The 15,322-nt window shown below is 42.4% G+C and overlaps 1 protein-coding gene across 10 annotated transcripts in view; it reads right to left on the bottom strand.

Annotated features, from left to right (window-relative positions):
• synrg (synergin, gamma) overlaps positions 1-9,328 on the bottom strand; it is a 28,625-nt gene extending 19,297 nt beyond the window's left edge. For 2 of the 10 annotated variants that reach the window (XM_040192061.2, XM_078085294.1), the window contains exons 1-11: positions 9,247-9,326; positions 6,186-6,226; positions 5,356-5,534; positions 4,835-4,962; positions 4,169-4,274; positions 3,952-4,063; positions 3,391-3,585; positions 3,184-3,288; positions 2,345-2,623; positions 1,199-1,279; positions 834-1,030 (exon numbers count right to left, since the gene is read on the bottom strand). In XM_040192061.2, coding sequence (XP_040047995.2) covers positions 834-1,030; positions 1,199-1,279; positions 2,345-2,623; positions 3,184-3,288; positions 3,391-3,585; positions 3,952-4,063; positions 4,169-4,274; positions 4,835-4,962; positions 5,356-5,534; positions 6,186-6,226; positions 9,247-9,281 — 1,458 coding nt within the window. In that variant the 5' untranslated portion in view covers positions 9,282-9,326. Of the gene's footprint in view, positions 1-833; positions 1,031-1,198; positions 1,280-2,344; positions 2,624-3,183; positions 3,586-3,951; positions 4,064-4,168; positions 4,275-4,834; positions 4,963-5,355; positions 5,535-6,185; positions 6,227-9,246 lie in introns of all 10 variants that reach the window. The other 8 variants (XM_040192045.2, XM_040192053.2, XM_078086350.1 and 5 more) reach the window with 5 other exon arrangements.
• Between the last annotated feature and the right edge of the window lie 5,994 nt (positions 9,329-15,322).

Genomic DNA, 15,322 nt, shown 5'->3' with positions numbered 1-15,322 from the left:
GTGGAGTGAAGTGACGCCATCTCATATATATATATATATATATATATATATATATATATATATATATATATATAATTTTAAGACACACCAGTCAATATGAATGCACTTGCTCTCCACCGCTAGAGCATCTTTGGTTTAAGGTAAGACTATCTTAAGGTTTAGGCATTCCTCCCTCATCTCGCAATTGCCAGTCGAACATCTTTAAAAACCAGAAAACCATCAAACAATAAACAACAGTTGTTCAATTCTTCTGACAAAAAACCTACTGAGACAATGGAGGAAATAAGTTTCAATGTTGCCACGGAGCTAACAACACCTCCACGCTCCCACCTGCTCATACATGGACATGACTTATTAAATGGAAAAAAGGTAAACCAATTGAATGATGAGAGGGGTTACGATGCAGTGGCTGGTGTGACTTCATTTCCTTTGATGTTATGATGCATTCAGTGAAAAGGCCAAAAAAAACAAATGTTTGCAGATAAATTATTCAATGAAATCAAGTTCCTTTTGAACAGTTGTCACGAGCAGACTCCAACCTTTTCTCCTCAAGAGAATACACCTTGTCGGGCTTGTGTTTTAAAGCTCCTACAGATTTACACCAACCAAGTTGTGTTGTTACTACTTGCTTGGAAGCGAACACGGCTGATGGGGCCATATATATGTCTTCAAATGCCCCACATGCCCCGGGCTGATTCCCAGCGTGGCCTCTCTTCACCCAGTCATAGCTCGGCCCGTCTAATTGGACGTGATGGCGAGGCTCTGCGAGAGCCGCGGACAATGATTAGTCAAGTTGCTTTGAGGGAAAAGCTTGTCATGGCTCCAGTTTTTACCTGCGCCACACCAATCAGTGCAAGTACGGTGTAGAGCTCCTCCTTGGTCAGCATGCCGGGTGTTGTGCGATTGGCTGCCGCCCAGATTTGCCCCAGTGCTTCCCTGGGAAGTCCTGACGACATTAGTATCGGGTACAGATTGGCTGTGTCTATGCCCGCCGGGGTCATGGTGAATTCCAGCACCTTTTTGAACATTTCTAAAGGGAAAACCAACAGAAAGGACAATATTCAATCACGCAAGAAATGGAGAGATAATCTACTTAAACTATCCCAAATCTCAGTCATAATGGAGAATTTGTAGGTTTTCGATTCCACAAAAGACAGAAATCATAAATTATAAATGTCTAAAACAGGGACATGTATACCCGGGATGAGGTTGTCATTGTAAACCCACGCTGGCAGCATGGGCTGAATGTGCTCTTGCTGAGGGTAGACGCCAACACCTCCTGTCACAAGCACACACCCACACAAATAACGCACACAACACAATTAGTTGTTATTGCACAATGCTTTCCCTGCCATACAACTTGCCATGGCTCAAAAGAATTATTCATCTGATGTCATGCACTGCTGCACGGAATCACAAGAGTCTTTCCCGGTCAGACATGAGCCATTTATGGGTTCAAGATGGGCAGAGAGGAGACCATGTTGTAAAAACAAAGGACAAGGAATCAAATTTAACTGCTGACATTAACCCAAGTAAACATTTATGTTCTACATATAGAAAAACTACAGCAAATGTTGAGTCCTTTGCAAGGCATCTTATGGCTACTCAGGCAGCTGCTTTGCAAATAATACTCAGCCGTCAGTGGGCAATTAAATAAATCTCATTACAAATCATTACACTCCAAGATTAGCCTCTGCATTTCCCTCGATGACACGGACACAGACAGACAAATGAAAGCATAAAAGGAGTTGGCAAGTGGCATGCACAATCATCCTCGGATTTTGTTTGGGCATTAGTGGCACCTGCACAAACCATGCGCAACCCTGTTAAACCATAGCAGTCAGCATGCGGCAGAGCTGGTTCCCTGAGAAGGTGCTACGCGGCGAGCGGAACAAACAGCAGCAGCTTATTGAGTCCCCTCAGGACCCCAACGGACACAGTCCATTCCCCCGACGTGTGCAGAGGGCGCCGAGAAGACAAGACCCTCTGACAAGATTTGGTGTGAGGCGACAGAAGTGTGACGCAGGCAGATTAAAGAGCAGAGACTTAGGAAAAGCAACAGGGAGGAAACCTCAAAGACACCGCCATTCCAGTTGATCTCACAGGCAAAGTGAATTAGAAGTAGAATTTGATTTCAGAGTCCATGAAGAGTACGATGACAGCTCAGAATCTGGCAAAAAAAAACAATTGTAACCCAAAAGGAAGAGAACTATTTTTAGTTTGTTAGAAAAGGGTGTAAATATTTTCTATGAGAAAGAAAGAAAAGTACTGCCTTGATTGTGTGCAGCAGAGCGAGGGAGAGAAGAGGAAGCTGTGAAGACATGAAAACAGGCACGTCTCTCACCACTGTCTTTACTGGTTTGGGGAGACGGGTCAACACCTGGTGTGGGGGCGCCGGGCGCTGACACCGGGCACTCAGGCGGCTTTTCAGCCACGAAGACCGTACTCAAGTCCTCGGGGGCCGCAGCCCAATTCCTCGCTTTAGTGCTGGAGTGAAACTGGGTTGAAACTTTAGTTCCAGGACCCATTGCTGCCAAACTCGGCTTGGATTTAAAGCTAACCGGTGCCGTCTCTCCGGCAGTGAAATCACAAGAGGAGAAAAGCTTCTGTTCCAGGGACGGGCCTAAAGGGGGGAATGAGGAACAGGTTTCTTGATGAAACACACTGTCTAAACCAAGTGGTTAAAGTTAGATTCAACTGATGACTTAGTATACGCTGCACCACGGTGTATTTCTATTGAGAACATTCGTTTTAGGAATCATGAACAATGTCAATTGTCTTATCTAACCTGCAGTTGAGTCTGCATGATCTGAAATAAGATGAAACATGAGTGTGAACGTCTTCTATCAAACCTAAAAAAAAAACGATTCGGTATCATTGATAGATTCTGCTACACTTCCTAATGAGAAACAAGGTCCGTTTCTTATTGATGCTGGATCCTTGTTTGCAGTGTCTGGAGGCTTTAGGTAAAAAGGCCAGGCCATTTGCGGTGCTGGCTGCATGCTGCCACACTGCAACACACGCCGAGGCCAGCGCACAACCCAGACGTGCCAGTGAAAATATTTATCATCAGCAATAAAAGCAGCAGCTGTGATAAAAAAAAAAATCATTCAAAATATATATGGTTGGGTAAAAAATATGCGGATGGGCAGGGAGGTGTCAACAAAGCAAAAAGACAGTTACCTTGAAATGTAGATTGGGAGCTGTTGCTGACAGCAGAGTGTTGGGTGACAGTGGAAATGGACACAGAGGCAGGAAGGGACTGAGGGAGGGAGGAGGAGGAAAGTCCTGCATTCAGGGAAGGGGAGGAAGGTCGGAAGTCAGAGAGAGGGAACGCATTTAGGGGACCCTGAACAAAGTCACTAAACTCGTCATCGTCCGAGGAGAAACCTGACGCGGGGGCAGTGGACGAAGGCTGGACGGGGACCTGAGAGGAGAGGCCCGATGCAGAGGAAGTGGAGGAGGGCGGAGGGAAGGAGGCAGGGGCATCTACAGGCCCTTGAAAGTCACTAAACTCATCATTGTCTTCGGACAAAGCTGGGGAAAGGGAGTGAATGGGGACTGAAGGATGTGGTGGCGATGAGTCTGCAAAAATGAAGAAATAATGAGGATGGCACAACACAGGACACACACTGCAATGGAGAATGAATTACCGGCTGAACGTTCCCATAGTGAGATAACTCGAAATTCAACTAGAGTATCAACATACAGTATTAAATAAATATTTAGTTTGATGTTTTTAAATGATTTAATAACATTACACAGTTGGACAAATGTGAGGGACTGAAACAATAACGTGAATCTTTTTTTTGTCGTACACTCTCGTCAGACAACAGCTGAGCAGTCATCATGCTGACCAGCCTCCAATGAACCCATTACTCTCAGACGGAGGCATTTCAACAGATCTGCTGAAGGAGAGGAACAACAGATAGTCATTGCTGATTAAGGTACCTGGCTTCTTGGTCTGGGATGATGGATTAGGGTACATCTTAGCGTCTCTGCTGAAGCCATCCAGGTTGCCTTTGATTGCCTCCAAGGCATCGTCGCGGCTCTTCTCAGCAGTCTGAGTAAGCAGTAAATGAGGGTCGAGAGGCCGGAAGGTTACAAAGACCAGCAGTCGACATGCCATTAGAGTAGTAAAATGAACGGGACGTGGAGAGACACTCACTTTGGGCTTGACACTGCTGAGCAGCCTCAGCTTCTGTTTCTGCTCCTCAAATTGTCTTCTTTTCCTGTCTTCTTCCAGCATCTTCTGCTGATGATCCAGGCGTTTTCTAAAAGCGATCAGGAGGAGGTATTATACAAAATATCTCATGGATTGGTAAAAGACTCATGATCACACATACATGTAGACATGGAGCGCTGGTCTGCTGGATGGGCCACCGAGGCCATATCTTCATTATATTTAGAAAGTTCAATTGTTCAATTACAAAATGTCATTACTTTATTCTATTCAACTTCTGTGGGAAATCGTCATAACAACCCTTTGGGGCTGTAATCGGGCAGTTCAGAGGTAAATCCAGTTATCAGCATGCTAAGATGTTAAAGGACACAATGTTAACGGACACAATGCTAACGCAACGTTCTGGTATCATTTTTATATTAATTTAAAGCTACTTCTGGATCGCCCATGCCTCCCAATGATAACAAATCCTTGTTAAACTATTTAAATGATGCTGGTTAGGCCTTATGTGTCGGGGAACAAAACAGGGATGCCAGTCTGTCATACGCCATATGTTTAAAAATGTAGTTTGTTAGTTACTCAGTGGGCTATACATTTGTGAGCATCCACGCGTACACACAAACCATGACATATGTTGCAAAGACGTCTTACTGGTGCTCCTCAGCCATTTGTTTTTGCATGTCTGCAGTGTATTGTGGTCCGGCAGGTCTCATAGTCATAAACTGTGGCTGGCCCATGAACTGCATCCCTGGGTTCTGCATACCAATAGCCATCCCGCCCTGTGAGACGAACAAATATCAGAGACAGCAGCTCAGACATCCCGTTAGCATGAGCCCTTGTCACACTCTGACACACAGTATTACAGTTTTTCCAAGATGTACAGCTTTAGGGGGGGGCGCCAGGTGCGGACGGAAGGATATACATATATATACATAGAAATATATATAGACAAATATAAATGGTAGGGAAAACAATGTATTACATTCTCACACAGAGGGAAACCGTTTCAATTCAGAATGACCGTAAGATTAGCTCCAGGCTTCTACGTGAACGTAACCAGTTAAAGAAGCACAGCAGCATTTCCATATGAATTTCTAAATGGAAACAAAGGCGACAAATGTCTAATGACACAAGAAACAAACAGACTAACACAGAATTACGACTAAGCTCACCTGCATAGGCATAGCTCCTGCGGGCATCTGTCCCACAAAATTAATTCCCATCATGCCCTGCATGTTCGGTTGCATGACCGGAACCATAGGGAAGCACTGCTGCTGCTGCTGATGCTGCTGCTGCTGCTGCTGATGATGCTGCTGCTGCTGCTGCTGCTGCTGCTGCATGGGTACCATGCCTGCAAAAACACACACATACCAGTAAATGTCTTACAGTACAATTCGAAGCATGAGTCTGCCCAATTGAGGTACGCCGTAGACAACTTAATACTGGAGTTTGGGGGAAGGGGGAGCCTCTAGAGACTGAACATGATTCAATTTTGCAAATACTTTTCCAAGACGGCAGGAAAAAGACAGGTCGAGCAACAAACAAATCAATTCTGGTGACTACGGTGACAGCTCGGAGCACAACAAGAAGAGAAAGTGGAAAAAATAAATAAATAGAAATGTGCCTGTGTTTATTTTTGCAGAGGCCATGTGAGCTGACAGCCAGAGCCGTGCAGCTAGCTCCCACTGGAGCCTCCGGGTGATTCACTATTTCACGGCTCAACCGGGCTGACTAAGTGGCTTGTTTAGGTGGCTACACACAATGAGCTTAGTCTGAAATGACATTGCTAATGTAATGGCCCCTGAGAGATGCTTGTCCCCCAGCGCTGTGCAGATGGTTCATCAGGCAGCAAAGTCAAAAGTCTAAACATGACAATGCACGTAGAGCTAAATGATGGCTTTCCATTCATTCGACAGCTTTGGATAAGGAAAGTGGTCAAACGTGTTTATGAAAAGTCCGCTTAAAGGAATCGACTGGTAGTATTGACTGCAGAGTGACTCACCTTGTGGCGGCCCCATGCCCCCTCCAACAGGATACATAAAACTAGAGCGAGAAAATAAACAGAGTGGCAGGTAATGAGATTAAAGTGAACAGAGCTGTAGAGAACACCTTGAAGGGATTTTCAAACATTCATCATGTCGCCTGCAGATTAGAACAATGCAAAGTATAAATCATCACTGAATTTCTATCTTGCGAATATCATTTATTGTGTATAACAGTACATTGAAAGCAGGGCTACTGGCTGCCATCGAAATACATGTAAGTATAATGTTATACATATAGCAGGAAGTAAAAGAATAATGCGAATGAAACAGTGCAACTACCACCCCAAGTCATTTTATCGGATGTGGTTACATTAGGCAAACGCCTGCTTGTATTCTAATTATTGTTGACAAAAAAATGTAAATGATAGGGATGCATTTCACACACCTAAAGGTAAATACAAGCTTTGATTGCTTTTCATAATTGGGAAATTACATTAGAGTGCTTGAATCTAACATAAAAATACAAAATATGGTTGGTTTGCTGTCGGCATTCATTGATCGGCAGTGAGCATTTTTTCTTCAGTTTATTGTATTCCCAAATAACGGGATGAATTTTCAGACTCCTATCCTTTCATTTTAACAACAATACCCAAAAGGCAGAATCATTGATGTGGTTTCATTTCCTCAGGCGACTTGGACTCTCTGGGTCTGTGCCGAGAAATCAGGCGTTTAGAAAAAAACCATCACACGACGCTGCTACATGTCGGCCAAGTCTCTACTCACAGGAGCCAAGCCACACAGGCCTGCAGCTATTTGTAAAATAAATTAAAAGGACCCGCTTCTGCAGGCTGGAAACTGGCGATGCAGAGACAAACAGAATAAACTGACTCACTGGGCTGACGGAGTTGGATTTAAGAACTAATCTCCATAGGGTGACAATATCATACCGATAACTTTAATATCAACACAACTGTGCCAACAAAAGAGAGGCAGAGAACTCATCATTGCCAAAGTACTTAAACGTCTTTGATCAATTAAGCTCCATTTTACAAACAAATTGTCATACAGAAATAATATGGAGGTTAATAAATCTATTTATAACTGCTCTACAATAAATTAATATTTCAAATTGATTTATGGATGAATGACTGGGATGAAACACACTAATGAGCTTCCCCCCCAACAGCAGAGAGACAGTGAGCAATATAATAGCTTATTATTCCTATCTAATAGGGATACAGGGAAATCATTGATGCTTCATGTCTACTACTTAAGGAAAACTGCCACTGCATGTAAAGACGTAAACTCCACCATGTGATAACATGGTTATTGTGCTCACAGCTCATCACTGCTGCCCCCACGTGGAGAGAAAAAGTGGTCGGTTTAGAATAAACAGGGAGTCAAGTAATGCCGTTGCAGAGTCCCATCTGCTCCGCGTAAGATTTGCAGCTTAAAAGCATTAATGGGAGTGCCACGGCACTGCTTGCCACCATCCTGCAGCAAATAGCAGGTCATGGCAGGGAAGATTAACAAAGAGGGAGATAAGCAGCGATAGCATCTGTGGATGCCGGCGCCTTGTAAAAGGCCCGTAATCATCCACAACGCTATCATCAAACTGTTTTGAAAGCTGGGAGAAACAGAGGGCCGAGTTGAGGAGTTTCGGTCAATGTCATTATTACTGAGAAAGGTAAAATGAAGCTTGCAGTGCAATATATGGATGGTATGACGAGAACTCCCCGAAAGGAAATACAGATTTAGTTGTGAGATGAAAACAGGGTGACTATAAAAGAACCCTTTATTTAAACAGCAAAGAATAGTTATTTATGCTGTGATTTTACATGAATTATTCCGTTCCATCAACTAATAATCAACTCATAATCATTGTGCAGTGAACATCAAACTCTGGTTTTCTAATATCTGATCGGGTTCCTGGTAATCAATCCAGAGACACAGAAAGTGGCACAAGATCCTTCCATAAGTTTTTTTTTTTTATTCACCGGCCACCAGATGCCATGGAATAGACAAGAAGAATATACAAGCCCCTGCTTTACACAACAATCTGCCAAAACCAACAAATTACACCTCCGGCTGCCATTGACTATTTGAAGTGTAATAACCACCAAGTTATCTCGTTCCTGCTCTGCACTCACTTTGCACAAGTCAGTAACTGTCTACCAGCCATCGGCGCAGTGATCAGCATATGATAGATCACGTGCAGGTCCTCATGTTACACCTGCACTTATTTGCAGTCCCGGGGGCTCGCGTTTCACCTGAGGGATCAGATTCACCTGGCTGGTCGAGCTGCTGTCTGTTATTCAGCTCAGCTGGTAAACAGTCATGAGGCTCCAATGAGACATCTGTGCATCTGCTCAACAGCTCCTACAACTATTTATGAACCAGATAGAGATGAAAAATGTGCTTGACGTGGCTATTTTGCGATTCTGTAAATTCTTATTAGTTAGTTAAGACAACAAGCAGGGGAGTGTGATTGCGGAGGAAGTGTTTTAATTCAACTTTAGCAGCTTTTTGTTTTGTGTGGATCTTCCCACCTCTTCCGCTTCCCTTTAATAAATATCCAACCGTTTAACAACACGGTACTAAATTGTTAGACAGTGTACAAAACCAGATTGTGACGTTGCCGGCGGTGCACAGGCCCGTCTGTACAGGTGCTAGCTAGTTTCCTCCCAATGCTATAACGTTAGTTACAAAAGAGTAATGGACGTGTTTTCACGATAGAACCCTGGCTGCCGTTAACGGTACGGACAAGAACAGCTACACAAGGCATGACACGTGAAATGTGTCAATGTGCGAACACTGTGACGTTGTTTTGGTCCACTCAGAGCATGGACGGGCAGCCGAAACCGGGTAGCTAGCGTTAGCTTTCCCCGGATACCGAACGTTAGCTGACACCTGACAACCAGCCATCTCATCATCTCGCCCGTACAACACAAACACTTTTCAATCGCTGTCTTTGAGGCCCTTCTGTGTGTACTTTGTTGCTAACAGGCGCTCAACGGGGGATATTTTACAAGTTGTTCACATTTTAGCAACAGAGTTGATTTTAAAATGCCAAAATACCTGCCACCTCCCCCTGATCCTGGCCGCAGCGCCATCTTGATAACAGTAGTCACTAGTAGGAGATGACGTCAGCAGTGACGCTGGCTTTAGTTGGACTCGCCCTGAGTATAGTCTCTCAGGCACAGAATACCCACCGCTGCATTCTGATCCTCAAGTTTTACCCCAACTAGGAAATGATGTTCTCTTCATGTAGAACAACGGGATGGTGATTTATCTAGAACACAACCCTCTGCCAGGCAGAAAAAAAGCAGAAAAGAAGGGGAAATAAATGTGACTTCGAGACGTAGTGCAGTTTGACTTGAATGCAAACATTAGGGAATGGTTCTCGTGTGGACTTCCTGCAAGGCATGACAAAGGGCCTAAGATTCCCTCTATCAACTTTCAGTATTTTGCTGCAATTAAAGATATTTCCCAACAGATGTCAGTGTTAAGCTTGTTTTTCAGCTTAGTTCATGTTAAGTTACAAACACAGGATCCTTGGCTCTATAATAAAACCTGTTGGCAGTGTTTGCAGTCTGGCACAGGATGGGTAGTGTCTGTCTAGGAAGACATCATTTGTCATTCTGGACAAGAAGCACAGTGATGGAAAAATTGGGTCCTGCATGTGACAGCAGATGGATTACGTAAAATCTTAAAAGGCCTTTCACAATTTTCCTGTAACCCGTACTTCCTTTAAACCCACAAATCCTCCCTTTATAAAGAAGTAGCTTTAAAGTTGTACACAACTTAAGTGTCATTAAATATCATTCATCCTGTTTTGGATTGTTGCAGCAAATATGTTATATATTGATATTGATATGTTATCAAAATATTTAAACCAAAATTGCAGTTCACCCGAGCACATTAAATAGTTCCTCATGAAATTATGTCTGCTTTGGGTTTAAATGTAGCAGTATTTTTTTGGCAGATCCATCTTACTCCACAAGAGAAATTGCTGCACACCCACTTAATGGGAACAGCCACTATTTTGGTAAATTTATTACAGTTTGTGTTGTAGCATACATTTTTTAATATATCTTAGTCTCATCAACCAAAGTAACACTGCATAATTTCTTTGGTGGTTTCATTTCTCTTCATATCTCAAACAGGCAGAAATCTTTTCCTGTTTTTCTCCAAGTGTAACTGCTATTGTTTTTAGTTGATTTCTTTAACATGTATCATAACTTTATTACGTGTATTGATATTTCTATCACTTTCTGTATTGCCCGCGTATTGTGCCACCCCCCCCCCCCCCCCCCCTCGATGTCTTGTCTAACATTTTTACCGGCTGCTTGAAGCATTGAGGCCATTGTGCATCCACACAAAGTAATTCACTTGGCAATTTCTTTGTTACACCAACGACAAGGTGGAGCAACAAGGAAAAGCCTCTAGTATTGTCTTATAGCGGGTGTCGTTGTGAAAGATTTACAGCTTAATGAGAGCAGTGTAAGGCCACCAATGACAAGCCCGGCCGCTATCCATCACCTCGTCTGCCCTCGCGCTTTCCTCTCCCTCTGCTTTATTCAACAGCAATGATTCAGAGTCCATATACATGACAGAGGGACTAATGTTCCCATTTAGGCTGTAGAGTGATACACAGCTTATTGGAAAAGCTGCAGTTTTAGTTTCACATAAATGGATGGGAATCTTTAGTTTTACAGTACTTTGCACACATGGTGAAGACAGGGTGCTTTTATGAAGGGTGAATTAATTTATTTACATATATTTATTACATATGTATATTACATATACGTCTCCCAGAACAGAGCTGCGGCTGTAAGTGAGGACACTGAGGTCATGTCCTTGATATACTGAGTATGGTCTCAGTATCGAATCTAGGCAATTGTTTCTTTTTCTTTATTCTCTGCACTAGCACATGTTAGACATTAGTATCATTAACTTTGAAAAGTTAAAAATTATCCACCAGAAAAGTATTCCCCTAAGGCCAGAATGTTCATGGATGAATACTAAAAGAAAATATATTTAATCAGTCGTTTAACAGCATGAATTCTTTTTTTGAAGTGATGATCTCAAACATTTTGTTTTGAATAAATGTCTGTTAAGTTAATATCTATTATCGAATGAGTAGATAAAATAGTAATTTACAGCCAATTGATAAAAGCACTTGAATTTGCAGCATTACAAATCTGGTGTCCGTGGCAACAAAATCACAATCAACGCAAAGCTTGTGACGTGTTTTACGTCACGCGGCCGTAGTTGGGGCGTACAGGCAGAGAGAAACTCTCCAGCAGGCACATGAGAAAACAGCCTTCAAGTATCCAACTACATCGTAGTACACATTGACGAGAAGTGTGACTTTTATTACCATCTGTGAGTTTACGTGAGCTCTTTACAACGGCTTGTATTTGCTTCTATTAACACTCATTAGAAAGATGATTAGGCCTCGTCAGTCTCCTGTCCCCCCCCCACCCCACTTCACTGAGAGCACATGGAGGTGTCCCTTCCTGCTGTGTATGCCGGGTTTAGCTGGAGGTTGGATGTGGACTGGCTGTGGGCAGCCCCCCCGTCCCCCCCGGAGAGAGGAGGTCTGGTGAGAAGGGTGAACATTAACCAGGGTCCCTTTCTGGGCATCACACTATTCCCCATAAATCATTAACCCGTCCAGCATCAAGCCTGTGACAGCATCAGCATGACAACATCCATCCGTCAGGATTTCTCGAAACTGTAGATTTTCAGCCTAGATGCAAATTGATTCAATTTAGACTCATTAAATAGAATCTAGCACATTCGACCTGCAGTATTTAACCTGAAACACCTCATGTGATTCTAATGTCTAGTTTAATGTCTAGTAAAATCCATCAATTGTATCTCAACATTTCAATATTTTACAAGCTCATTAAGGGTAAATGCATCTAGCATCTGCTTTTGACGGCTGTCTCAAGCTGTGGATGAAATACGAGGGACTGAATCCTTAAAATTAGAAATGAATTGTTAAGAAATTAATTGAGAAACTGTCGCTGAATTTCTAGTACCCCTTCTTTTACGATAGAATACACACTCAAACAATATTCATTGTCTTATTTTGAAATAATATTCAGGACATATATGGCTACAGAACGAAAGCAGAGCCCTGAATCATGTGTCACATCGCTTACATAGAAGCCTTTAGAGTCAAAGTTGAGAGCTTGTGTTCTTCCTGTGGCCAAGACTGTGTTTGCTGCGTGATTTGGTGGAAAGTTAGTTCCAATTTAGTTTTATGTTTTGAAGTTTATGTTTGTTGAGTCTTCTGATTCTCAGTATCACCATTTATGTTTCCACAGTCAAAGAACTTGGTTGAGGACTGTCTGAAAATTTGATGAAAATGATTCAAAGTGGTTCATTTTTCGACTTAAACAAAACAGACACTAAATTAAATAATAATAACTACAGATTGAGTGCTTACATTTATCTTTCATATTAATGCTTTGAAAACGTTAATACTGATGAGCTGAATTGGACTTAATAAAAAAAAAACCTGGGATCAATGGCCACCAATCTTTTCAAGCGTCCAGCCTAGCTGTCACTGTAGGTGGTGCTGGTGGCGACGTACGGGCAAGGCTACTGATTGTCACCACGAAGGCCTGACTGATCTCCATGACTGTGCAGAGCACAACAGAAGCCTCCTTGATGGGGGCTTTTGATGGAAGACCTCTGTCGGAGAGCCGCTTCATACATGTGTATGTATTTCTCCATAGGAAGGTTGGCGTTAACTCTGGTCGCAGTGACCAATTAGCCCTGGCAGAGAGTGGCCTCCTGACCTTTGACCCCTGCTGGGTAGTCTTATCCATTGACCCCTTGGACCCCAGCTGGAGTTGATGTAGTACCCTTTCTTCTGCCTCTGCTAAACACACGGCCACATTCACCCTGTAGCTTCCACTTTCCGTCTCTTTGCCCCTCTGCTCTGTTTCCCGGGTGTCATCTCTCTCCTCGCGTTGACCTCTCGGTCCCTCGATCGCACAGATTTTTTGGTCCGCCTCCGTCATCATGAGGGATTGCATACTTGTGTAGCGCCAACCCGGACTGGTTCCCTTGACAAAAAGCCAAACTGGATTTTTCCATTGGATTTTATGATAAGCGCAGAAAATGAGCTCGGTGGCAAACGACTGTTAATGATTTTTACCACATTTTGTTCATTGTGATAACTTTCATGTATTTTCAATCGTGAATGCAACAAGCAGAAGTAAAAAAGCTAACCTGTGGCTAGGACGTTTTGTTACATGTCTTATTTATTACTATTCACTAATACCAACGGAGGGAACCGAATAGCAAAAAAAAATTCTAATTAGGGGGGTTTAGGACTCATTCCCGAAGCACTTTATACAACATCTAAGATAAAGGTTGATTGTTTTTTACGTTTCCTTTGTGTATACGAATACCCTGAGCTACTTTCAATATCACCACACAAAAGTATTAAACCTGCTTGATAATAGAATTAGAATTAATGTTAGCGGCGTTTATGCTTATCACTGATTATGACTTGATTATGACTTATCGCAGTATTCATGACTTGATTGCAGTAAGTTTTACACCATGACTTTAGTGGTGTTAATGCTGATTAAGAAACTTGAACTTGTCCTGAGTACAAATGTGTGCCGGGCAAGTTCAGAGTCAATAACTTAATATTACACTAAAATGTAAAGAACTAGCAGAGTTACAGGTGACAGGATTCGTTTCAGCAGTCGCACCTCCCTTGAAGAAATCTTGCGCGCACCGACAACATTTTGCTGGACAAACTCTGTGTGGCCAAAGTTGAGGCGGCATCATTCATGACCTTCCCTGTTTCACGCTCTGCTGCCTGGGAGTCATGCCAGTCGGCTTATGAGAGGTGAAGGGAGAGTCAATGATCCTCTGTTCCCCGGAGGTTTGGTGCTTTGATCAGACGGATGCAGCGCTGAATCAGCCGCTTGTGGAGGAGTTGACAATTATCCTGTAAAACTGATTGTGACGAAGACTTGCTGAAGTTCCCTGAAGATGGCAGCGGCCCTTCGTACGATGGGAACATCGAAGGAATTTTTAAGACTTAAATTGGGCATGATGATTCAAAGTTTTGTATAACAAGGTAATAATTACTTTGGCCTGTTAAGTGTAAAACATTTTGACATTCATTTTAGATCCAAAACATTCCCCAAATGACCAAAACTATGATGGTAGTAGCAATACCATACTTGCATTAGCAATGCGTGACGTGTGTATGCTTCTCTCTCGTTAAGCCACAATGATGCTGTTGGCTGGTATTCTTGAACGATAGTAGCCTCCTTTGAGAGATGAGCAAAGAAGAATAGTAGGAAACAGTTTTCCCCAATATAGAACTGTCAGATTGTTTGATAATAAATAGCATGTGTGGCAGCTAGTTATAACTTCAACCTTGTACTATAATTAATTCATTTAAAATAACACCTAATCAAAATAGATCTGTATTGAGATGGACATAAAAAAAATAAGAAATAGTTATCCATCAAGTAGATCACATACATCTATAGTCAGAACATCAGATGGCAGATATGAGCAAATAAAACCTTAATTGTCTTTCATAGAAAGTTATCATGTAATCATATAAACTGTCGGTAAAAGAGTCCGGTGCACATTTCTAACTGATGTCCAAAAAAGTGTCAATGAATTGAGCTTGTGTACTAATTCACAGCTGAATTAAATGGCATGTTTAGAGAGTTCTGTGTTGTGTTTTAAACTTTTACAGATGCTAATGCGCCTTTCAGTATTCCAATTTCTTGTAGAGAATAGAGAAAAAAAAGACATGGTCAGATCTTTAGAGGCCTCCTGGGTCTGAAAATCAAAGGCCTCATTGAAAACCAAATAGAGCAACATCAGTGGATTACAAGGCTGCAAACAGCATGGCTCCACGAAGGAGACCGCGGGTCAACGCAGTTAAGGATCCTTAGTGAAGTCAATAGGTTTACATTTACAAGGTAACTACATGGAATTCTTATTCCAAATCGGTTTTATAAGTATCTGCCAAAAAATGAAGGTGTGTTTCTTGTCATTACAAGAACTATAATGACAGCAATTATATGTTTTACAGTGTTCTTTGTCAGACCGAGATAAAGGCTGAAAGGAATTGTGCTATCAACAAGCCGGGTTC

The sequence above is a fragment of the Gasterosteus aculeatus genome, chromosome 1 (genome assembly GCF_964276395.1).
Source record: "Gasterosteus aculeatus chromosome 1, fGasAcu3.hap1.1, whole genome shotgun sequence".
In the NCBI taxonomy this organism is placed as follows: domain Eukaryota; kingdom Metazoa; phylum Chordata; class Actinopteri; order Perciformes; family Gasterosteidae; genus Gasterosteus; species Gasterosteus aculeatus.
The sequence above is the reverse complement of the archived record's forward strand: the minus strand, read 5'-3'. Positions and strand labels throughout refer to the sequence as shown.